This window comes from Tigriopus californicus, chromosome 6 (genome assembly GCF_007210705.1).
Source record: "Tigriopus californicus strain San Diego chromosome 6, Tcal_SD_v2.1, whole genome shotgun sequence".
Lineage (NCBI taxonomy): Eukaryota > Metazoa > Arthropoda > Copepoda > Harpacticoida > Harpacticidae > Tigriopus > Tigriopus californicus.
In genome coordinates, this window is record NC_081445.1 from 3539994 (window position 1) to 3564175 (window position 24182).

At 42.4% G+C, this 24182-nt stretch overlaps 6 protein-coding genes across 13 annotated transcripts; 4 read left to right on the forward strand and 2 right to left on the reverse strand.

The window, feature by feature from the left end:
• The first annotated feature begins 604 nt into the window (after positions 1-604).
• LOC131881769 (glyoxal reductase-like) lies at positions 605-15371 on the forward strand. 6 transcript variants are annotated; one of them, XM_059228722.1, is made up of 3 exons: positions 605-755; positions 5046-5888; positions 10881-10898. In XM_059228722.1, exons 1-2 carry the CDS (start codon positions 647-649, stop codon positions 5885-5887), a joined length of 951 nt encoding a protein of 316 aa, XP_059084705.1. In that variant the 5' UTR covers positions 605-646; the 3' UTR covers position 5888; positions 10881-10898. The 6 variants fall into 6 exon arrangements, with proteins under 6 accessions (XP_059084705.1, XP_059084704.1, XP_059084702.1 ...); XM_059228723.1 differs by lacking the exons at positions 5046-5888; positions 10881-10898 and adding exons at positions 14104-14200; positions 14514-15371 and having other exon boundaries at positions 627-755; XM_059228725.1 differs by lacking the exons at positions 605-755; positions 5046-5888; positions 10881-10898 and adding exons at positions 13474-13616; positions 14104-14200; positions 14514-15371.
• On the reverse strand, positions 6135-8386 carry LOC131881772 (uncharacterized). Of its 2 annotated transcripts, none has more exons than XM_059228730.1 (5): positions 8177-8386; positions 7248-7556; positions 7105-7179; positions 6993-7040; positions 6135-6908 (listed from the first exon to the last, which is right to left on the reverse strand). In XM_059228730.1, the coding sequence occupies exons 1-5, from the start codon at positions 8282-8284 to the stop codon at positions 6732-6734; spliced, it is 717 nt and encodes a 238-aa protein (XP_059084713.1). In that variant the 5' UTR covers positions 8285-8386; the 3' UTR covers positions 6135-6731. The 2 variants fall into 2 exon arrangements, with proteins under 2 accessions (XP_059084713.1, XP_059084712.1); XM_059228729.1 differs by having other exon boundaries at positions 7248-7559; positions 8177-8382.
• Positions 8470-13260, reverse strand: LOC131881763 (farnesyl pyrophosphate synthase-like). Its single transcript, XM_059228713.1, has 2 exons — positions 12934-13260; positions 8470-9459 (listed from the first exon to the last, which is right to left on the reverse strand). The coding sequence occupies exons 1-2, from the start codon at positions 13258-13260 to the stop codon at positions 8539-8541; spliced, it is 1248 nt and encodes a 415-aa protein (XP_059084696.1). The 3' UTR covers positions 8470-8538.
• Positions 15372-15408: 37 nt separating the features above from the next.
• Positions 15409-16652, forward strand: LOC131881767 (tRNA-specific adenosine deaminase 1-like). Its single transcript, XM_059228717.1, has one exon. It carries the CDS (start codon positions 15409-15411, stop codon positions 16570-16572), a length of 1164 nt encoding a protein of 387 aa, XP_059084700.1. The 3' UTR covers positions 16573-16652.
• On the forward strand, positions 16562-21461 carry LOC131881765 (selenocysteine lyase-like). Of its 2 annotated transcripts, XM_059228716.1 has the most exons (7): positions 16562-16870; positions 17910-18051; positions 18119-18246; positions 19101-19265; positions 19337-19558; positions 19649-19970; positions 21007-21461. In XM_059228716.1, exons 1-6 carry the CDS (start codon positions 16652-16654, stop codon positions 19961-19963), a joined length of 1191 nt encoding a protein of 396 aa, XP_059084699.1. In that variant the 5' UTR covers positions 16562-16651; the 3' UTR covers positions 19964-19970; positions 21007-21461. The 2 variants fall into 2 exon arrangements, with proteins under 2 accessions (XP_059084699.1, XP_059084698.1); XM_059228715.1 differs by lacking the exon at positions 21007-21461 and having other exon boundaries at positions 16564-16870; positions 19649-20098.
• A 1169-nt stretch (positions 21462-22630) lies between these two features.
• Positions 22631-24178, forward strand: LOC131882399 (fibrillin-2-like). Its single transcript, XM_059229530.1, has 3 exons — positions 22631-23220; positions 23289-23485; positions 23877-24178. The coding sequence occupies exons 1-3, from the start codon at positions 22631-22633 to the stop codon at positions 24176-24178; spliced, it is 1089 nt and encodes a 362-aa protein (XP_059085513.1).
• Positions 24179-24182: the final 4 nt, after the last annotated feature.

Consider the following 24182-nt stretch of genomic DNA (forward strand, 5'->3'; position numbering starts at 1 on the left):
AAGGGCTTTACCTTGGCGGAAACTTATTTTGCTAAAGCTTCAGCTCCAATAAGTGTGTCCGTGTTGGTTTCAAGCATTACTTTTTATTGCTCCTTCCCACACTTCCATCTGTTTTACATGTATTATTATTCGCTTTTTTTTCTTCTTTCTTTCACATTTTCTATCATTGTTCATCTAGTTATAATACCTTTTTCATACAACTTGCTAGGGTGACTGAATATTGTTAAGCATCACCAAATATGTGCTCCATATTGCAGCCTCAACCAGAGGCCTAAATGTTAAATAACAAGTCCAAATCTCGGTTTTAGATGACATGTCGATGGAGATCTGATAAGATTGGAACTCTTCTAGGTCCAAGAAAGTTGTGGCAAATGCATTCTTCCCTCTTCGTGGCTTTGCCACGAGCAATCAGTGATGCCACTGAAAGATCAAGATTTTCCGGAGTAACTATCTGAATAACCGGTCTACATACGTACCCAAAGGATGAACATCAAAATAAACGGTATCTAAAAATTGTGTCTTGGCCTAAATTCGAGTGAATGTTCCATCTTAATCAATGCCAAAGGCATTCCATTTCCCCTGGAGTAAACCCAGTCATATCTGGGATTGGCTTCTCTCCAAATGAATTGGCAACCCTACATTTCAAATGACAACAACAAATCCTAATGTTCAATTGTGCATATCTCCAAAGATTACGAGCTTAAAATCGACTTACATTCTCCCCATCCCAATGTCAGCCACGCCCAACAGAACACGTAAGTTTTGCACCCTCATTATCAGCATAGTCGGCACTATCTGACGCGGGTTGGAATAGCTCAACAGGAAATTAACCGCGTCTGTTAAGCCTGCATCATCAGTTCATGTCGTTGCCGTCAGGGACGCTATTGGATAAGCCATCTAGCGATCGAGCTCACAAGGAACCAAATAGAAAAATGGAGGTATGACGGCAATGTATTAAGGGGTCGTTTGTTCTCGGCAGCCAGCTGTGACGTCACTTTGCACCTCAAAAAAGGGAGTGAAGGGCATTGCAAGTACATCAAAAGCATGTCAAAAAATGGGCCTGTAACTCATTTTTTTCGGAACTTTTATAAAAGTGGGATTGTTTGATGAAGTTAGGGAGCCAACCTCAGCAATCCAAAGATATGTTTAAACGTAAAGCTTTGTAGAGTCCGCATGAAGCTAATAGTAGAAAAGTTCTAGACTTTTGTCAAAAAGTATACTGATGAAATAGGTTTTATCTAGGTAATTGATATTTGCCTTTCCTCTTCCTGTTCAGGACATGAGGATGCTACCCAAACCTAAGGCAAAGCCAAACTGAATTTTCCTCTGGGGCTCGGTGATCAAATCATGAAAAAATGATACAAGAGTTCCAGTTTGAAAAATTATTTTTTCAATTTCACTTTTTAAGTTGGCTCCTTGACTCGCGAATTTTACATTCTTGTTTTCCATGCTGGCATGTGAGGGGGGAAAAATGTCACTTTGAGCTTTGATCGATAGTCTGCTCCATTAAAGAACTTATTAAGCTTTTTGTTAGTCAAAAATCAGTGAAAATTACGAGGTGCATTGGTGAAAAGTGCAACACATATTTTGCTTCAACATTTTATCGATCAAAAATGTAGAATAAATTGACTATTCTAGGTTAGTACTTTTGCAACACGCTCGTTTCAAAAAGTGTTGTAAATCATGCATATTTAGCTCACGTTGGTCGGTCTTCTATTTAAGCTATAATCAGGCAACCTGTAGAGGGTTCGAATTTCTTTCACGAGAGGGATGATGAAATCAGATGAAGAGTCAGTCGTGACTAATTAATTGGCACTGGTTCTCAACAATTACTTTGAAGAAAACAATGTGAGGTGTGACCATTTCTCCAAATATTGCGGCGATGAAAACTTCATATCCACTTAGGGTTGTTTTTCTTGTCTACCAAATATGTCAAAAAGTTGATTATTTTATGTAGGATGGGATTGTACAGTGTTCAGAGAAGGTAAGAAAGGTATCAGATACTGTACGTCTTCAAATGCATCCATGAGCTTTGTCCCAACCCAGGATTTAGGGTCAAAATCTAGTGACCGTAGAAGGCTTAATGCACGTTTTGAGAGCACCTTCAAGCCCTCGAGAATCCAGGCTAGTTCGAACAATGAAGTCCACATCTCTTCTTTCTCGGGCTCCTTCATGGTTCAATTTGCTTCCCTCTCTAATTCGTAGGGAATGCGTAGGCCTTGTTGATCCGGTAGCATCTTTCAAATCAGACTTGGACAAATTTTTAGATAGCATTCCAGATCAACCCTACATTCAAGGACTAGCCGGATCACTTAATTTGTTATATCAATTGAATGCTAAGTAAAATAAGATTTACAACTCTTGTTCTTCATCTTGAACTGCTGGGGATCCCATTCCCAAATAGCGGTAAAGAAGTCTGCAAAAAAAATTTTAATAGAAAAAAATCAGTTACTCACAGGTTTATCAAATAATCACTTAATCCGACATGTTCCAGTTCTGACATGACAAAACAGAATGTCTGTCAAGTTTGCATGTTCTGTCTTATGCTTTGACTTTTGACCCAAATGCATTGTTACCTGTTACGAAAAGAGGAAATGAGATCACAACTGAATATCTAGCTTACAAAGTACCGTCCATGCCTTGGAATCTGCGTTCCAAGTAGGTTTTTGAGCAAGATAATTACTTTTTGGTTGGTTGTTAAGATTAATGAGCGGCTAGTAAATGTCGCTTGTTTTAAATGTTGTGATAAACAAATCCACACGTTCAGTTGTTGAAAAATATTTTCATGGACATAAGCATGGAAAGCAAAAAAATAAGAAGAATAGAATATATGTCCATAGAATCTATGGACAAAGGGTTGGGAACAGGTAAAGAAATCTTTGCTCAATAAGTATTAAGTGAGCAATCCACATTGAAGGTGACTACGAAAATAATCAAAGTGTTTAAAAACAGTGGTTCTGCTACAACAATCCATCCCAAAGGTAGACGTGTAAAGTATGCCCGCCCATCGTAATCAAAGTGCTGTTTTTGCAATAATCGAGAGCTCGATTGGAATTCGCTTCAATTTAGCTCCTTCTATCCAGGTTTTCACTGCTCCGAATGCAAGAAAGTATTCAATTCATCCGAGGGCCTCAGAAAACACTGCAAAGATCCTGAAAGGCATAATGATGACGTCTGCAAGGAGTCCGGCCATGACCATCAATTGATCCAAGAAGCGTTTGCCTCAATGGATGAAGCCAGGGAGTGGGTTCGAACCCAGGAGCTTGACAAGTATTACACGGTGTATCGCTCCAGTAAGACCTCGGCCGAATACCAATGTCGCCTGAATCGTGCCAAAAAGAACTCGAATCACGAAGTGAAAACCCGACACACGTTGCCCAGAGTTCCTCACGTGCCTTGTGCGGCCAAGTTCCTCATCATCCGGCTTGTTTTATGCAAATGCACCGATAGTCAAAGCAAAGTGTGCACCCAATCTAGCGAGGTGTTCCGAGTGCGTGGCTGCATCCGACATTCCCATGAGATCAAGACGCATCATTTTCGCATGGCTTGCAAAACCAAGGCCACGCTCATCAGTCTCCTTCAGTCGGGCGTGCCCAAGAAAACGATCTTGAGACAGCACTGCTCGGGTCCGGCATCGGACAAGGTCATCACAGCCATGGACCTTCGAAATTTGGAGCGAATGTATGTCAACAAGGATCTCCTGACGTTCCCCAAGGAGCTGAGAGATCGCAGACAACGAGCCATTGAGATCGTTGCCCAATGGAAAGATGCTTTAGAAAAGGACGCCTCTGTCGAACATATGAATTCCATGGTTGAGGTGATTGAAAAGTTTCACAATGAAACACCTGATGATATCCGGAAATCGGTTTGCCCTACCATTAAGAAAACTAGGAAACAGCCATCGACTGTGTCACGTCAACAGGTTGCGGAATAAATGAATACATGCGTGTACAGACATTTGAATAAAGGTTGTCAACAATTAGGAGGGGTATGGTCACTCCGCAACAGACTCATCGATTTTTTTTTTTACCTTGCCCTCGAGAATGACGACGAAGAAGTTGTATTGTGATATGTTTCCATGTATCGCTTAATGGGACAAGAAGTGGATTGGAAACAAAGAACTCTCTAGTATAATTAGTAGCTATCCAATTTTCAACGTCCGCGCGTTGGCCTGAATTGAGACATGAACCACTACAACATGGACATGTTTCTCAATCAAGTGAACACATTGCTTTTCTTCTAAATAAATAGACTCACCTCAGATCTCTAGGATTACGATAGGATCTATAACCCTGCACCCAATTAATGAGCCAGTCCTTTTCAGTAACCAAGAGGGGTGGAAAATTTTAAGAAATTGTTTTAGTCCAAATAGCTGGTTTTAGGTTATGAAAATTAGTCAAAAAGTTTACGAAAACCTAGTAATAAATGATAAAAAGGTGAAAAAAAACTGTATTTGAAATCTGTGCTAAAACAACCAATGCTTTTATAGATTTTATTTGAACAACACTTGGGATTGATTGCTTTCCATGTAGGCGTTCCAAAAAAGAGTCCGCATAAAGAACTTTGTTGAAGTAGAGACAGGAACGTCAGCAGAGGTGAATCTTTCACATGTGAGCAAAAGATAGCGCTGTATTTAAAATGTCCATCAACCAATGAGGGCGCACTTAGTGTTCTCTTTCATTGGAAAAGTCCGTTGTCTTGTGAACATCTTTGTGATGAAAATGGTCAAAGGTAGTTGGAAATGTAAACTGGAAATGGAAATGCGCAAAGTGACATTGGAAACTGGTGCTGGGTCGAGTCCGACAAAAGTCAAACTCGTACGAATCCTCTGATTTTTTTACCGACAAATGATTTGAGTCCTGCCATTTTTGTTTCAAAATCGAGAAAGAGACTCGAGTGCACTCGGATTCGAATCCGGACTCGCCCCAGCACTATTGGGAACACAATGAGGCTTGGCCGCTATTCAACATGCCAAACAGAACCTTCTGATTGTATGGTGTCTGGACCAATATGGTATTTGCTTCAATTTGACTCCCTCCACGCAGGTTACCATTGCTTCGAGTGCAAGAAAGTGTTTATTTCCCGCGATAGCTACGGGAAACACTCCAAGAATCCTAGAAGCCACAATTACAACCATTGCAACCATCCCAGCCATGATCATCAACCGATCAGTCACTACTTCGACTCCCTCCAAGAAGCCAAGGCATGGGTTGAAGCCCAGGAACTCGACAAGTACTACACCGTGGCCACTTCCAGGAAGGAACTTACCTTATACCAATGCCGGCTCAACCGTGCCAAATATAAACCCAAAGCCGAGAAAGGAGCCAGCCAGAAGTGCTCAACGCAAATTCCTCATGTACCCTGTACGGCCAAGTTCCGAGTTCACAAGCTTCTCACCTGCACTTGTCCCAATGACGACAGCAATTTCTGCACCCAATCCAGGGAGATGTTCCGACTGCAAGGCTGTATCCGACATTCCCATGAGATCGAACCGCATCATTTTCGCATTGCTCGCAAAACCAAGGCCACGCTCATCAGTCTCCTTCAGTCCGGCGTGCCCAAGAACACGATCATTCGACAGCATTGCTCGGATCCGGCATCGGACAAGCTGATCACGTCAATCGACCTTCGGAACCTGGAGCGAAAGCATGTCAACAAAGAGCTCCTGCCGTACACCAAAGAGGTCAGAGATCGCAGACATCGAGCTCTTGAGATCATTTCCCATTGGAAGATGGCTCTGGAGAAGGACGCTCCTCTTGAGGACATGTGCTTGATGATCGAGACGGTTGAGCAGTTCCACAATGAAACATCGGATGCAGCCAGGGCATTGATCTGTCCCAATATCAAGAAATCCAGAAAACGACCCTTGCCCACGTCTCTGCAATGAAGTGAGTACATTTGTACGTGTGTGTAGCTATGACGACCTATGAGTTAACGCGTCGTCAGCTTCAATAGAAAACTGAAATATACGGAAAGGGTTTGAAAAAGATAGTGAACCTTGCTAAAAAAAAATAGATGCCATGTTGACTTACTAGGCACTTACAAATATCACTTAAAATATCCAAGAACCTCCTTTTACAAAGAAAGTATTTCCGCGTTTAGCTGTCATTGTATGAAAACATAGAACACGCGTGAGAACACACTTGCCACTTTTATTAACTCTTCACATATCGTCCTAAATGTTTTATAGGTGTAATGATCTCCTAGTCACTTGCATTACCAGACCTCAACTCTAATCCGAGGCTGAGCAATGTAGTAGAGCCAGGTGGCGTTTCCAGTCATCAGTTCATCGACGTTATGTACACAAATAGTCATGTGGGTTGAGAAATAAGCTTGATATCACAAGGGTTTCAAGAGCTTCTTTTGGTCCTCAAGTGACAAAGGATCAGAACACACATTCAGGTTCACGACAAGTGGAACAAGGTTTTTTTCCAAAACAATTTGGAGGCAGAACTCGATCATGGATCGATGATCGGCTTCCACTCAGAGCTTCACCAATATTGCCTACATATCATCCAAAGTTATGTAGATACATACACATGAACACATATATATATATATATATAATTGCATATTGCCGCAACAACGCTCTTTCTCTCAATGGTGCTGAGCTGGATCCTCCCCAGATCAGCTCAAGACGCCATTAACAAAAGGCCAGGGTGGGATGAAATACTACTATATAGTATACACATATATACACAAGTACAAGTTCGTCGTATATTGTGGTGTCATTAGAGGATCCTCAAGTCGGTGTTCCAACTTCCGGATCGGACCTCGGGACGATTGAAGAAGGTCTGGCCGCGAAAGTTGCTCAATCGGGCCGGGGATTCATCGTACATGTTCTCCATGGTTTCCACATTCTTCTTCATGATCCGAAGGCTGTCGTGCAAGTTTCCATAAGGGCCATTCTGGAACATGGAAGATCAAGACCGATTGAGTGACAGGCAGATTCGAGAAAGAAAGGCTTGTGGTATGCTCATAATTAGACTTACATCCTTCTTCATGATTCGAAGTGATTCGGGCACGTCCAAAGAGGATATCTGAATCGAAACTATTCTGTTTAAAGATCGACCTTTGCTAGACTTGCTCAACTTGAAATCTTACCAAAGTGGGTTCGCGTTTCATGACTCGAAGACTATCATAGTAAGGTCTGGATATGGTTTTACCGTCTCGAGAAACCTGCAACAGAGAGAAGCAAGAGCTGATCAGGCATGATGTTCCCAACCGTGGAACCATGTCGGACTCACCCTTGGGTTGTAGTGGTTATTGTTGTTCTTCTTCATGATCCGAATGGATTCGTAGTTTGGATAGGATGACAAGGATGATGTTGGGTAGTTCATGGGTGGCAATGCCTGGCTTTTCTTCATGATCCGAAGGGTCGAGGCGCCCCCCGTCCCAGCCTTCTTGACCCCTTCAGGCTTGCCCCCGAGGGTGGACCACCACCACGAGTCCGCAGCACCCGACGTGCCTGGGCCTTCGAAGTGAGACTCAATTGGCAACACTGGAGGTTGGCTCTCTAGGCGCTGATTGAGAAGCTCGATGAGATGGTGGATTCCCTGCTGATTTGGAAGTAAACCTGATCAATTCCAATTGGGTGCAGTCAGGTTACGCCCACCAACCCTAATCCCTTCGTCAAATCTTTGAGCCGAAGCACAAGAGACACAAATCGGTTTGACTTTGGTCTCTGTGAGGAACTCTTAATTCCATCGATGGCAATAATCGACTTTGAAGGAATTCCTGCCACTCTCTGCTACCATTTTCTGCCATGTGGTCCAAAAGACTGTTAATGTTTTCTCTTTCATGGCATCCTTTTGATGGCAAAATTCAACTTTAACGGGATTTTCATCACCTTCTGCCATCATTTTCTGTCAGGTAGTCGAAAATGGCTTTTAATGTTTTCTTATCCGAGGCACCTTCTCGATGGCTGAAATCAACTTGTAAGGAAGTTTTGTCACTGTCTACAAATTGGTCGAAAATGGCTTTTAATGATTTCCCATCCCTGACTCTCAACGACTCTTTCGGCAGAATTCATAGGCGCTGACGACCTCTTGGCATTAAAAGTCTGATGTAAACTCTTTAGTATGTCATGGCTCAGAAGTCGGTCCATTAATCTGGGTCAAACAGTCAATACTAGCTTGTGGCCTTGACGTAACCGTAACACAATAATGGTCTTTACCTGGTCGTGTTCCGAAAATGGTTGGGCAGAGATCGAGTTGAGTGTGGCCCCCAGAATCGCGACCATTTGGAGCAAAAAATAGCTGGTGGATGTTGAGTGGAGGAACATTGCCAATGTCTTGAAACCTCAAGAGTGTTCGGCTTATGGTCGTTGCGACCGGCTTTTATACCCATTTGGTGGGAAATCCTCTGCTTCCTACCTAAGATTTCCCAGGTACAGAAATACGAGCTAATTGAAATTCCTGCTCAAAGTCCAGGTTCTTGCCCCTGATTATCCAATCATTTGCCCGAAAGCCCAATGTTTGGTAGTTTATTAGCAAAGGTCATGTGATGGTGAGATGATGACGGACGTGGGAGGTGTATTTATGCGATATGATTGACATTCATGCTATCGATCAACTTGAAGATGAACTCGGGGGATAATCCAGCTTTGTCCACTTTGGAGATTTGTTGAATCATTTGCAGGATGTCCTGCTTCTCCTGCTCCAGGAACCCGCGCACCATTTTCTTCATCTTGAGATCTCGATAGATGGCAAGCACTTGCTCCACGTCCTCTGGATTGTCGCTTCCATAGCACTTCTCCAGGATCTGTCGATGACGAGCATCCCTGGCCAATTGCTTGGCCATGACCACCAGCCAGGTCAGCTTTTTGTTCTTGATATCGGCTCCAGAGGGATCCAAGTAGCAATTGGCGTAGTCGCGATTGATTTGAGCAAAGTAGCCGACCTCGTTGAAGATCATGCGGATCTGCTTGTGCACTTGCGGGTCGTGAATGCCGAACTTATGGAAGGCCAGACTGATCGGCAGGCAATAGCTAATGGCCGAGACGTTGTTCCGGACCAAGGCCTTGTAAGCGTTGATACTGTATCCTGCTAAACCGGGCTTTTGCGACGGGTGATCGTCGAACGAGATCAGACGACCTTTGGTGGTCGCTCGAAGGGCTATGAGAAAGGCGTCCAAGAAATGATGGTATCGCGGATCGTCCTTGAAGAAGTGCTTGAGGAGGACGTGGATGCCGTTTTGCAAGAAAAGGGCGTCATTGAAGGCCATGTTGCCCAAGCCGTGCTTCTCTGACCAAGTGGGCGTGTCCTTGGGGCCCGGGGGATCAATCAGGCTCTTGATGAGTGTATTGGACCCTCGGATCATCTCCACTCCCCAACCCAGGATGTGGGCTTGCGTCATTGATTCCCGGGAAGCATTGGGATTCAGTTGTTTGTACGTAATGGGCACCAGCAGGCCAAACCTTCGGCCCAAAACGGTCGGAGACAGATTGTGTGTGACAACCTAAAAAAACAAACATAAAGCCAAGTTACGTGTTGAGCCATTTTCTAAAAAAAATGACAAAATTCGATTATGACACACGTCATGCTAAAGGCATATGTTTTTAAGAGCATTAAAATGCTTTTACACGTCCAAGAGTATAGGTCTCTTAATCTTGTTAAAGGGTTGGTAGATTTGTACTTTTAGAAGGCCAATATTGATCATTTGTTTGGTAAATCAAGGCTATTTTGTCTAGAGGGCCAGAAAAAATTCTCCGTTGGTACCGAAACCAAGAGCTATCAAATATGGAGGAAACTTTGATAAGGGTTATCATTTTTAATGCAAAGAATTGCGGTAGATGGAGCATCATTCGAAAATCTTATGCCTCATTTGAAAATTGCAAATTAAAACTCGAAAATATGGAACCATTTTTGGGTATTTATTTTTTTTTGCACTTTTTGACTCTAAAAGGTTTTTTTTCCCGCTCCTTACTCATGGTTAGTTATGAGAGGTTATTTTAGGTCATAGTTCAGATATTGTGCCTCATGGTTAAGCGAATGAGCAATTGTTGAAACCCCAGTTTCAATGGCATTAGAAAAAGAAGATTGACTTGACCACCTTGGATCTGAATTGTCTTGATATGCATTTAATAAGCAGTTTCTAAGTTAAAACCAACGTAACCCTTGTCCAAACCATGACAACAAATGGTGGCTGAATACTTCCTAAGCTCGATGTTGGAATGGCTGATTTATTTTGCTAAACTTGAAAGCAAGGTGAAAGCATCAATCACCTCTTTACATTCGATGGTCCAGTAATTTACCGCTTGTATTGAAAAGAATAAATGATAACTAGAAGGATGCCTTTAAGAGGAGGCTTGGACCATTGGTGAAGCTAGGCCGATTTATTATGCCTAAAAAATTACTAAGGAAACATTTAAACGCTTTGAAATTATGACTTGAAAGGAGAACAAAATAGTGGCCTGCCTACTCATTGCCTGAACTCTAACGCATGAACTTGACTTATAAAAAGCCACTGATGGATGAGGTAAAAGTTGTATAGCCTCGGCATCAGATAATAATGAATGAGCTAAAAAGCGTGCACATTTACATCAGACTCACCGTACCCTACAAACTGTCTCCATAAGAATAACTTTCAAAAAGCCTTGACAAAATGTGCACCTAGTACGTAAGTGGTCTAACTCCATCCGTGTCCACTCCACTAGTGAAAAGACTCCCTGATTTATCCCTCCCTCGACCATTACTAGTGTATGGAATGCTCAAGATGGTTAACTTTGAAAGGCATGAAATTGATCCTAAGGCTATTTTAGATTCCCTTTTAGGAATAGAGGAGCAAGTTTGAAGCGACGCGATTTGACATGAATGTTTATCCTATTTCAAATCTTTCGATCAAGGCTTCTTCATTCAATGATTTGATCAAATTCCTAGATTTCAGATGTCGTCAAGGAGTCGAGAATTTACGCCAAAACCTTCACTAAAAAATGAATGTTTACTGCATCGTCTCTGTTCCAAACTTGTTCATTCATGGCAATAAACACTTCCCTAAATCATTCACTGCATACACCATTTACTAGTCACAGTGAGTGTGCCAAGGTGCCAAGGCTTGATTAGTGACTAATTTCAAAAGCCTGTGAATATCTAATTTTGAACTTTTTAACGAAGGCCCCGAAAGTGGTTTGTCTTGGATAAAAACAAATCACTAAAATCTTTACTTCGAAGAGAAAGTTGTCCATTGACGCACTGTCCAGAGAAATGGGCAAGAAGCATGACATGTCATTCTCTAAAAAGTTATCATGGAAACGTATTATTAAGCGTCCAATCATATAACTAAAAGGAGGAAAAACTTGGCATTTGAAGCTTAAGTTTGTTCTTGAATCTTCAAAATCTGGGTGGTTGTAATATTTAATGAATTGAAACAAAAAGAAAGGGGAAAAAGGGTGCACTGAACATTTGTCACATCTCACAGTCCATATTCATTGGTCGATTGATCACCCAATATTGGTAGCTTAGATGTATGATTAGGGTTGAATATTACTACGTAGAAACGGCAAATGAATCGACTAAATGTTCATTGTAAGTATTCGGTCATCTTGAGGCTTTTTAATTATCAAAGCGTTTTTTTGTCCAAATTTCCTCACAATTAAATTTTTGGTTTCCAACCATTCTAAAATTGACTTTTTCTTCTCAACATGTTTCATCAATAAAAATTGATATTAAAGCCTGGCATAATTGTTCAAACTTTGTTGTATTTTGAGAGGCCAGAAGGTTTTTTGTATTTTGTGGCCATACAACATTTTTGTCCATCCTGAATTGTGCAATGATAACTAAATTGAATGTACTCAGAGGGATATCATTCCCACGAGCAATTCAAATTTCCTTTGTTTGTTCGGAGTCAGATGACAGCTCTCTCGCTCGGCCTGCCATCTGATGATGGGTGTCCCAATTAAGGATATTCCCGCTCCGTTGTCACAGCCAAACGTGCAACATGAATTATTACCTCAGCCTCGGGAATGATCGCAGGTTCGCCCATATGAGTTGTTAAGGCAACAACTTATACAATAACTTAAGTACCGCAAAGAAGCTTGGACTCGACTTACCTGGGTTTGAATTAGATTTCGCTCATTGGAAAGCAGATGCTCTACCAATAGGGTACCGCAGCTAGCCTTCCTTTGATAGGAGAAGGACATGCGTATAAAAAAATGCAGCAAAATGAACAAGCAGGGTGGTCATATTTTTTCTGCGTTTCTGTTTTTGTATTCAATATTAAATTGATAAGAAAAGTTAACAATTTTTCAATATTTCACTCAACTAGCTGGTTCTGGTGTGGTGTGTAATCACAAACAAAGGATTTTTTTTTTTCTCCAAAATAGGTTGTGTGAAAGAATTGTGCATGAAAAATGCACATATATGTCAAAATGACGATATATCCGGAGTGAGGTGACGTTGTAAGCCGAGTCAATTCATATAAAAATTTGAATTGAATTGGGATTTTGAAAAAACGACGATAGAAGCGAATTGACGATAGAAGCGGAGACAAAATAATTGGGTTCCACTCAATTTGTTCTGTATTGCAACAAAGGGGAGACCACCATCAATCTATTTAATGAAGCTCTCTTTTTAATGCAACTGGCACTATTAGCTCGGTAAGACGTCATTCCAAAAGCAGAATGAAATGTGTAACATTCCAAACTTTTTATAAAAGATTAGATACCTTTATTGATTAATTAGTCATAAATTAGATTTGGTTTTTATGTCATTTTGACTGAATCGACTGGTAGACCTTATTTTTATTTTTTTGTCTTTCTTTTGAAGGTTTTACCGAAAACGTTTTAAAAATGGCAATCCCTGATAGCGTTCAATAAACATTCTTAGGTATGTCCTAAATAGTCAGCCTCTTTATAATATCTTGCCCTTTCTTTTTCGAGTGAATACTCTGAATATTTCACGTCTGAAACGTCAATCTAATCCAATTAATTATTACCTTTGTGTTCCATGCCGAAATGTCGAGCTCGTCATTTTCCCCTGCGCGACTAATCACGTGCACCACATCCGGATACACGGACAGAAATCCCCGCTCAGCTCCGTGGAGGTTCTTCACATTTCCCCGAACCGTTTCGGGGATAATTTCCCGAATATAAGGGTTGTCTTGGCGGGATTCCAAATTAGCGTTGCCCAGATTCTGGTAATTGATCTGAAAGCTCTTGGGATTTTCTCCCGCCTGATTGGATAAAGGCTGCCTTTGGATTACCACCCATTTCCGGCCCAAGTCACTCAATGCTCGCCATCTCCTCAACACGGCCTTCTCCATTCTATAAGCACTCAAATGGAGGATATTGCCTGTCCAATGTTCACTCTGGATGACAGACGGGTTGGTTGTTGTTCTTGGTGGTGGTTGAAGAACTTTTGTGAGCTGCTCAACTCCCGAACTCACTTCAAGAGTTTCTTGGTCGCATTCAGTTGTAAGCCCAAGCTCTCGGAGGAAACTCGCGCCACAGATATCGCGATCACGTCAGATCGCAAGACTCATCATATCAGGCTGTCATCCTCCTAAGGTCTTAATCGGAAGACTGACTGTCATGCAGATGTCAAGTTTGACAATGTCCTTGGCTTAAGCTCGGAATGAGAGTGAATATTTTTTAAACATCTAGCCCACCAACGTAATCCGTGAGTCAGACTCACTACTTAATCAAACAGACCGGTTTCTGACGGCTCTCTGCAACAGGTTTTCTTGCCTTCTCGCGCTCAACGACGGTGCGACAATCAAAAACAGCTGCGATTATTTCGGGTCGTTTGTTCGCTGCACCGTCCTTCAAATCTGTGCTGCAGGAACATGTACTAAGAATTGTTTCTCTCTCTCTCTCTCATTTGATTATCAACGACTGACCTCATTTGGAGACCGCACCACATTGTTGTCTGCTTATAAGAACAACGTTAGAGTTCTACCTTTGTAATATTCTTTAGTATCTTGGATTTCACTTTAGATTTTTTTTTTATGATCAGTTTTTGTTGAAAAATCCTTGCCATGTACTCGTAATTCCAAGCCCTCAATGACCGTAGATACAGAATCGCATACATCCTTCCTTTACTTATCAGCCAACAGAACACATTTTAGGCAGCGGGAGTAGATGTAAAAGTGCTTCTTTGTTTGTAGATTTGCCGAGACTCAAACCGAAAACTCTCGTCATCGGACCGATTTACAAATATCGTTGGGCTATTTCTGCTAACTAGACCAGTGAACTTTTGGAAAGGTTTGTACCCTTTTAATATGATACGATAATATCAAGTTTTTGATTAAAATTCCTGATCAACCCTATATTCAAGGGCTAGCCAGATCCGCCAATTTGTTGGTCGATCAAATAATGTACGAAAATAAAATAGATTAAAGTTAATCAGTTTCAGTCTCAAACTGCTGGGAATTCCAGTCCCAGTAGAGGAAAGGAAATCAGCAAAGAAAGAAGAGATGAAAAATGTTCATTATTTGTCTTTAAATACAGGGAACAGCAAGAATTGTTTACCATTACTTTCAATTGATGTGAACTATTTTTACCACCACTGTTTCAGAGAGAATGATTAGGCTGAGAAATGGCTTGAGCATGCCCTCCATTGGACTTGGAACCTACCGCATCACTAAATACGACCAAATCTTCACCGCCATCCAATCTGCCCTAGAGTCCAAGTATAAACTTATCGACACCGCTTCCGTGTACAGAAACGAGGCCCACATCGCCAAGGCCCTCGATGAATTGAACGCCGATCGAAAGTCTCTCTTCATCACCTCCAAATTAGCTCCCAAGGATCATGGAACAGAGAAGGCCAAAGCAGCCGTTGAAAAGAGCCTCTCGGAATTGAAGACCGACTACCTGGACCTCTATCTGATTCACTGGCCCGGTATTCAAAATTGCGATCCCAAAAGTGAACGGAACAAGGACCTTCGTCTTGAGACGTGGAAAGTGTTGGAACAATATCACAATCAAGGAATTCTCAAGGCCATTGGTGTTTCCAATTACGAGATCCCACATCTCAAAGAGCTCCTGGCCGAGTGCCAAGTGCTGCCAATGGTAAACCAGATCGAGGTGCATCCTCATTTTCAGCAACGCGATCTAGTCCAATTCTGCCAAGATCACGAGATCCACGTGACAGCCTACAGCTCTTTGGGACGAACGGTGGAAGTGAGCCCTCTCTTAACGGACCCCACTGTGATTGATATCGCCAATGAGTGCTCCAAATCGGAGGCACAAGTTCTGCTCAAATGGGCCCTAACGAAAGGCTTTAGTGTTCTTCCCAAGAGTACCAACCCCAACCACATCAGGGACAATTGCCTACTGGACTTTGATTTGTCGGTCAAAGATGTGGATCGACTCAATGAGATTGAAGTGAATACTAAATACGCTTGGAATCCAAGCGTAGTGGCTTAAATGTATTGAAGTTGTGTGGTGAAAGAGACGAACGAATTTTGATGGGAGAAATGGCCGAAGTGAAAAATGATGCAGTGGAGTTCTTCGAAAAGAAACTCGGTAAAAATGGGAAACCTCGCAAAGGTCAAGAATGGACAGTATTTTGCGCAATTATCTTGGAGGCTGTGAATGGTTCCAAGAGAGTGGTGGCTGCCGGAACAGGCTCCAAATGTCTCGGCAGTACTGAAATCAGCATGAATGGAGAGCTCCTTCATGATAGCCACGCCGAGGTCACTTGTAAGCGAGCCTTCCACAGATTTATTTTGGATCAAGTCAGGAATATCACTGAAGGCTCAATCTTGGAAGAGCACAGAGATCTATTAGCTGTGAAACCCGGGTTCAAGTTCCATTTCTTCTCCAGTCATCCTCCATGTGGAGATGGATCCATCGCCGTGAAGGATCAGGCTAACTCTGAACCAGATTCCAAGCGTCTCAAATTAGATGTTCACAGAACTGGAGCCAAGTGTCTCAAGGGAGATGCCGAAGATGGATTGGGTCTCGGATTGAACTATCACACCGCCTTGGGCGCTATTCGAACCAAACCAGGACGAGGCGATCCCACCTCATCCCTCTCATGTAGTGATAAGCTAGTCAAGTGGAACTTTCTCGGCTGGCAGGGATCTCTCTTAGCAGCAATCCTAAGTGGTCCCATTCGCATGACTTCACTCACTTTTTGTGCGGATCCCTGCTTTGAACCCTCCATTAGACGTGCTTTACAAACCAGATTTGGTGCCGAACTTCCTCAACCTGATTTGTGCATACAAATTGTCCCGTCAGAGTTCCCCTGTCAAAAGGAAGATGGTTTGGTGCCAAGTCCTTGCAGCATCATAGCTTGCGTGATAAAGCGGGAAGTTCAAATAGAAATCTCCGTGGATGGCCGGAAGCAAGGGTGTATTAAGAAGTATCTGCACACGTCAAGAGCGAGAAACAAAATATGTCGGCTTTCGTATTCCCAGGAGTTCGTAGAAGTGATAAGAGGCCTTCGGAAGCCACCCCAGGACATTCAGGAAGTGTTGCACAACAAGGAGATCACATACCAAGAATTGAAAGCCATTTCCAAATGGCACACGCGTCTTAAAGGCGAGTTCATGAATAACCTCCTTAATTGGCCTCGTGGAAGTTGTGTCAAGAATGAATTCAAGATCCTGTCCGAAAGCAGCCTTTAATCTTGTGATACTGTACAATAAAGAAATGTTCGCTCATCGCACATCAAATGCGTGTTTAAATATACATATAACTTTTTAGATGGCAATTTACTTGGATTACAACGCCACCTGCCCAATGGATCCCGAAGTTATTGAAGCCATCCAAAGGTCGTGTATTGAGGATTGGGGAAATCCCAGCTCATCTTATCAAACCGGACGGAAGGCTAAATCGGCCTTGGATAAAGCTAGACAAAGCGTTGCCAAAATGATTGGATCCAATGACCCTTCCCAGATAACTTTCGTGTCCGGAGGTACCGAGGTAAACTACAATCCATACCAGCCAATTGTCATGGTGAAAACGAAGCAGATCCTATTTCCATTAAAATGTTCCCTCTGTGGGTAAAGGTTTGAATGATCAGACAGTCGGGCGGAATCTTCTTACTTTGTGTTGAAATAGGAGGAGTCTGCCTTTCTTGGAAAGGTTTTCTTGGGCGGGGTGACCTTCATAGATAAGAGCAAAGAAGCACCGTTTGGTCGAGAATATTAGGTGCTACTTTCCAATCAACCAATACAACTTCATGGCCTCCATTACGGTCTTAATTCTACACGAAGGATTAGTTTACAATCCGACCACCAAGGTGCGCTTTGTTAGTGCAAAAATAGGACACGTTGTTCCACATTGATTGATTTCTAATGGGTTTCCGTTGGCTTGAGCACAATCTTTTCAAAATTTTATTTGTGATTATTGACCACGGTAACGCAGCGGGCCGATGATGTTTTTTTTGCAATAGAGGCATTCGGTCAAAAGATTATTTGGTAATCTGGCATGGTTCTTGCGTTTTTGGTTTTGGCTGCCTTGCAAGTGTGACGTTAAAAGTTAGCACTCCTATTGCAGCCCAGCTCGTAAGTGCAAATCGTAACAATACAAAAAGTGCGAGGGCGAGTAGACCTCGAAAAAAAAGTTAAAACCTGAAAAAACTGTTTAACTTGTTTTGTACTTTTTGTCTGAAGCTCTTAATCTAATGATTGAAAGGTTGTAAAGTGAACTCATTTTGAATTTAAAAGGACCTAGTCCTGTAATATGTCAAAAGAAGAGCCAAGGGAATCAGAAAACAGCGACTTGTTTTTTATTATCTAAGGTCAGCCATATTGAAGTGGGAGGACAGACCAGTGCTTTATTTCTCAATATAGCTGTGTTACCATGGACACTGTTCATGGGAAAGGTTGTGATAAAATAAACAGATACACACAGCAAATCATTGTGGATTAACCAACATAATGAGCTCTATCTTTGCTTGAGACTTGCTCACAAAATCGAAGAATAAGGGACCTTGTGCACTGCAAGATGTTCTTTTCAGGCCAACCATTTGGCGATGCATTCATCGATTGAACACTTTAAAAAAGCCAACCCAACAGTAAAGCCTCATGTGATCACTTCAAACATTGAGCACGTGGCTACAGACCTCCCTCTGAGGAAATGGTTGGCACAAGGGGTGATAGGTAAGGAAAAGAGATACAATTTAACGAGTTCCAAGCCGTTTTTAAGGGCTAATGATTTTTTTCCCAGAATTAACATTGGTGGAAGTCTGCCGAAAGAAAGGCTCTTTAAATGTTGAGGATGTTATGGCTGAAATCAAGTCCAACACTTGCCTCATCACGATCATGTTGGCCAATAATGAAACTGGCATCATCCAGGTAAGTTTAGGAAACAAGCCATCATGAGGTCTCTTCTTCTTCTGAAAAGTGGATACACCAAAAAAACAATAGCGGGTTTCCTCGTGTCGAGTAGCGCCCTCTGCCTTATCTAGGTGTGGACAAACAACCTTGAACAGCTCAGAGCCCTGTACAGAGGACCTGCCATTTGAACCAGCATATTCTGTATGAAAAACTTAACACTATGCTCAAGAATTGCAATAAATAGGTTCAAGATATTTCAAGATTAATATGAATTGGCACAAGTTCCAAAACATCATCAGGGATGAAAGTGTATTTTTTTGTTTTAATAGTACCAGATTTACAGCATGAGCACGGATTTCTGAAAACGTGCTTAATAGCCACTAATGAACGTGAGTTTAGCATTACTGATAAAGTCAAATTCTCAATCATTTACATCCGCAATGTTCAGAATTATTTTAAACTTTGCTCAACATGGACACGTTTATTAATTAATTTTGAGTGAATATGGAACTACGCACTACTTTTGTTGCTTTATCATTTGTAGTTCAAGGAGCCATTAGTTTTTTTTGGATAATATAAAGGTAAATTCAAAAAGAATACAGCTTTTAAATTCGTTGACCAATAATTTAGAAAAAAACACATCTTAAACAATAAGTTATTCAGCTAGTATTATCTTGATATGGAATGGCATTTTAGAGCGTATTTTCTTATTTTTGTATTTCCTTTTTTTCCGCACCTAGACAAAGCAGAGGACGCCGCCTTCGCCCAATGAGAAGGACAAGGGCAATGATAAAACAGATTGTTGAAAAAATCACTCAAGCCATCAAGTGTGCATAAAAATCAGTCAAATTAATTATCTTTTCTCCCAAAAGCCTATCAAAGAGATTGGAGATAGGCTTCAGGTCATCAATGGGGATCGTCAAACCCAAGGTCAAAATCAAATTCCATTCCACACCGATGCGGCTCAAGCCATTGGCAAAATCCCAGTTGATGTCGATATCCTAAACGTAGATTACCTAACCATAGTGGGACACAAGGTGAATATGATCTAGCATCAGGCAACATACCATCAAGCATCCCAAATTGACCGATTGCATCCCCTTGGCAGTTTTATGGTCCTAGGATTGGTGCCTTGTATCACCGCCAAGGTACTGGCACCATTTATCCTTTATTTTTAGGAGGAGGTCAAGAACAAGGCTTAAGAGCTGGAACTGAGAATACGCCAATGATCATGGGATTGGGGAAGGCCGCCGATCTCGTTGTGGCTGGGTTGGACAAGGATATGGACCATCTCCGACTGAGACGAGATCATCTGATTGCTGTCCTTCAAGTAAATCCTGAAAGTGGTGCACTATATCCTCGCCAAGATGCCAATATTTTATCACGCAACCTCTTCATCTAACCGGGGCTTATTTTTTAGAAAAGCTGTTTAACACTATCGGACAATTTTGCCCACGTTGAGAACCGGCTTCCCAACACACTTAGTGCTAGTTTTGGTGGATGCATTGGCCACGACATCCTGACCAAATGCCAAGGGCAGATTGAGGCGAGTACGACGGCGGCGTGTCACTCCCATGGGATCGCGAGTGGATCGCCAGTTCTTCTCAAAAGTGGACTCGACCCTGAGGCGGCATTGGGAACGATCCGTTTGTCTGTTGGTCGTCATACCACTCAAGAAGAGATTGAAAAGGCAGCCATGGCTCTCAAAGATGTGGTCAACAAAGACCATCAATGATATCAATGTATGTACGAATGGAGTGCTGCATTTCGAAATGAAAAAGAGAAGCGTGTACAAAACTTGTTTCCAAATAATTTTCGTTATTTTTGGCGAGCTTACGACCGCAACAAATAAAAAAGGCAGGTCCCAGAATTGACGATATGCAATTTCTTTTGTGTTCTGAGATGACGTTGGAATTGTATTTCTGGGGCAAGGTATTTTAAATGCTGATTTTGACAAAATTTCAATCAAAAATCTTCAGTGTCTAGATATCGGTTAAAGATTCAAGAATAATAGATTTAGGCTTTCATTGAGCAAATTGCATCAATATGGTTGTGTCAAGGCATTTATGATTCCGACAAGAATTAAAGCCGTGTTTTCAGTCACTGTAACATGCGAGTATCTTTGGTTTGCCACTCAACTAATTTGGCATTTAATCCGAAAAGTAGTAAACGACCTTTTCTTTAGAAATTATTAATACAAATGACATTTGGTCCATTCACCATAGCGGGTTTGCTTCCTTTCAATACCACCGTAAAGATATCGTAACAACCTCTAAAAGATAGTATTTGTTTATAAATAACCTATGTTTGATTAATTGGTTACCTCGAAAACACATACCAGCCTTTTGGTGTGGTCTTTGCTTTAGAAAAAGGTAAATAAATATTGGTATTGATAACTTTATTTCTTGGCTGGCTTTTGCCACTTTCAAAAAAATGGTTAGCGAGAAGGCTCAAAATTTTGAATCTGTGCTATTAAGCGATATATAACCGGCCAAAAACTGATGCTTGTGAATTGCTTCTCTATGGAAAACTTTCTCATGAACAAGAATTCCGGCTTCCGGGTTCCTCTCCACAAGACATCATCAACATGAATGCAAATATACGAGTTTGGATTAGAAATTGGACATGCCAATTCCAGACTCTGCTGATTTACAAAATGCCATTAACTCCTCCTCCTTAAGAAGAAGGAACATATTATCAATTTTGTTCTCGCCAACCAACCAACCCCCAGTCCTAAATTTCAAGTCCTAAATTTTCAACACCTTTTCTTTTTCCTAGGACGCACGCAATGTATGCGTGTATTATTACTGAATCACTCGTCGGTCTCTGGAATGCAAATCACTCTTTGAAGCGAGTCATCATCGCCATCTTTACGAGACAAGCTCCTTGAATAGACATGTGATGAGGGTGGATCATTTGTCTCTCCAGGGGTGAAACTCATCAAAGCATTAGCATCGCCTCTGAGTCAGTCCACTACTAGTCGCTACCCTCAACGGAACTCTTACGCCGATTTGTTCAACTCCAAGAACTCCTGACGGCAAGGAACGCGCTATTCCCCATTCTTCAGAGTGTATCCACTCCATCCAAAGAGCGGACCAGAAACTTTTGAAGGAAATATACACACTGAGTTATGGCTTACAATTTTGTTAGAGGAACCATAAGAGTCTGTTCATAAGTATCCAAGAGATGAACGAGCTGGCTTAAATGCATTAGAAACATACTGGATATTCTAAGAGTGTGTTCTAATATGGCCAGCAAGAAGTTCAGCCCGAGGCGGTTTTTTTCCTTGTTTTCATTTACCTTAAAAGTAGGTTTCAAGCCAAATATATGCATTTAAAAATATGTCAAGATTTGCTCCTGTTTTCACCGAAGCAGAGGCCAATAAGCAGATAAGCATCGCTTCCCCTTTAATCCCCTTTTTGTCCGAGTCTTTCTTCCTTTTGGGTGAGAATCATCCATTTGTTGTGGTGGCTTATGCTCTCTTCCTTGATCGTCGTTGAGTTCATCGAGGGTAACTGTGTCAGATTCTAGGCCAGCATTGGCCTTGGATCAGCCGAAATCCGAGGCTCGGAATCTTATTAAAAATGCCCTGAGCCTGAATTTCCATTCATAGTGAGTAATTGGATAGTCCTGGCCAAGGCAAGCCAGGCCTGTTCGCGATTTCTATCATGCCAGAACATGGCCATAATATTAATAACAATAATGAAAATCGGAAACTCACCGGGGAGGATAAGTGGGACTTACCCGAAAGATGTCCACTGAACAACCCATTCACCCCATGAAACGCTTGCCCATAAACGGTGACTAGATGATGATGATGACGGTGGTGGTGGTGGTGTTAGTAAGGAAGGAGAGGATGATGAGGATGAGCAGCTCTCCCTCTCATTTTCTCCGAGTTGTTCTTGTTGAACAAAACTCTAATCCTCTTGCATGACTATTTCCAGTTGGGATGTGAAACTCGTCCGTCGGAGAAGAAAAATCACTGGACTCAAGTCAAACAAATGTTGGGTGGATTGAATTACTCCCTTGATCGAGTGGCTGGATCTGGAAGCTGTGCGATGATTGCTTAATGGTGGTGACTTAATGAAGAAGATTGTGTGATTCCAATTGCTAGTGAATTGGAGCGATGAATTCATTACTTTCCCACTCCTCGACTGTTCTCGTCCTCGCGGAGTTCGATGCCAGCGCATTGGTGATGTTGATCGAGGCCCTCTCTCTGGGCATCGGCCTCTAAATTGTGCTTAATGTGTCATCATCACCAGTTTTTTCTCCCTTGAACAAACGAGAACACGTCGGCAGATGTTCCTGCCGAAGAAGGGTTAGCAGTGAGTGAAACTACTTCAGTTCAAATCTTCATCCAGTATTCCTTCGTTCGTGTCCAAGACATTGCGATGTCATAACCATGACTATGTACCCAATAACAAGTATCATTCTCCTGCTGATCTCATTGACCTCATCGACGGCCCATGGGCGCCAATCTTATGCCAGATATCAACGGGGCGATCAAGGACCCGACGTCTCTGAGGAGCTCTCCGCCGGAGCAATCAATTCAATCACGGAATCTCGTCTACCACGACCAATAGGTGGTCCTAATGTCTGCCGATCTCGCGACTCCAGCTTCTGTTGCCCCGGATGGGTCCAAAGAGGGGCGACCGGCCTCTGTCTGATCCCAGTGTGCAGCGGATGCGGCAACAATGGGCGGTGCTTTAGGCCCAACATGTGCATCTGCCAAGGAGGTCAGATCTCTCCCAATTGCGGCCAAGATGGGGTGCACAGTGAAGGGTGCGAATCAACCTGTTTGAATGGCGGGACTTGCAAAGATGGAGAATGCCTGTGTCGCCCAGGTTATACTGGCGAGTACTGTCAGGAGCCTGTCTGCAAGCAAGACTGTGAAAACGGAGGGCGTTGCATCGGACCCAATAGGTGTGCCTGTGTCTACGGGTATACTGGTCGATATTGCGAGATTGACTACCGAACTGGTCCATGCTACAGGTAACTAAGGAGGCCTTTGGCATTTGAATTTGGTGTTTGGAAAAGTCATTGAAAGCTCCTCTTTGCAGACGGATTGAAAATGGACAATGCACGGGCCAGTTGGAGGGAGTGGTGTGCACTCGCCAGTTATGTTGTGCCACCATTGGTGAGGCCTGGGGTCACCCTTGCGAGGAGTGTCCAGACGCGTTGGCTTGCGAACCAGGTTTCCTGAAGAATGTTCACACAGGAAAATGCATGGATATCAACGAATGTGAAGCCATTCCTGGTAAGTTGCAAATTCAGTTTCATTTGTTTTTCGCCAAGTTTATCGGAGTTTTGGGAGTCTACACTGATCCTGAATACATGACGTAATTAGGTCAAGGGAACTGGACTGGGCGAAATTTGTGATCTCGATTGAAACAGGAAACAAAGTGGAGCACCGACATTTTGCAACAACAAACTCGTTCCACTGTCCAAATGTTTGAACAGATAGCTCTCATGTTTTGACGTGTATGATGAATTTCAACGGGGGAGGGGTGGAGACGTAGAAATATTTTGTCCCAAGTACAAGGCATCCAAGGAATGCCCACCATTTTCTGTTCAGAGAGCTCATACTTTTGAGGGGAAAGCAATTTGTCGATATGGATTACATTCTTTAAGTTCATGGGGGGTTGCAGATTTGTGCACCGGAGGCCAATGCACCAACACAGAAGGGTCTTTTCAATGTGAGTGCCCAGAAGGCATGGTCATGGACGATAATCACCAATGCTCGGATCAAGATGAATGCGCCCTCTTCTCGAATGAGGAGATCTGTCCCAATGGTCGATGTATCAACAAAGACCCGGGTTACTACTGCCTTTGTGCTCCTGGTTATATTCCGTCGCAGGATCAAAAAACGTGTCTGGATACCAGCCAAGGCAATTGTTACTCGGCCTTGGCCAGAAATGGACGTTGTCGCAACAAGCTCTCTTTCAGGTAGACAA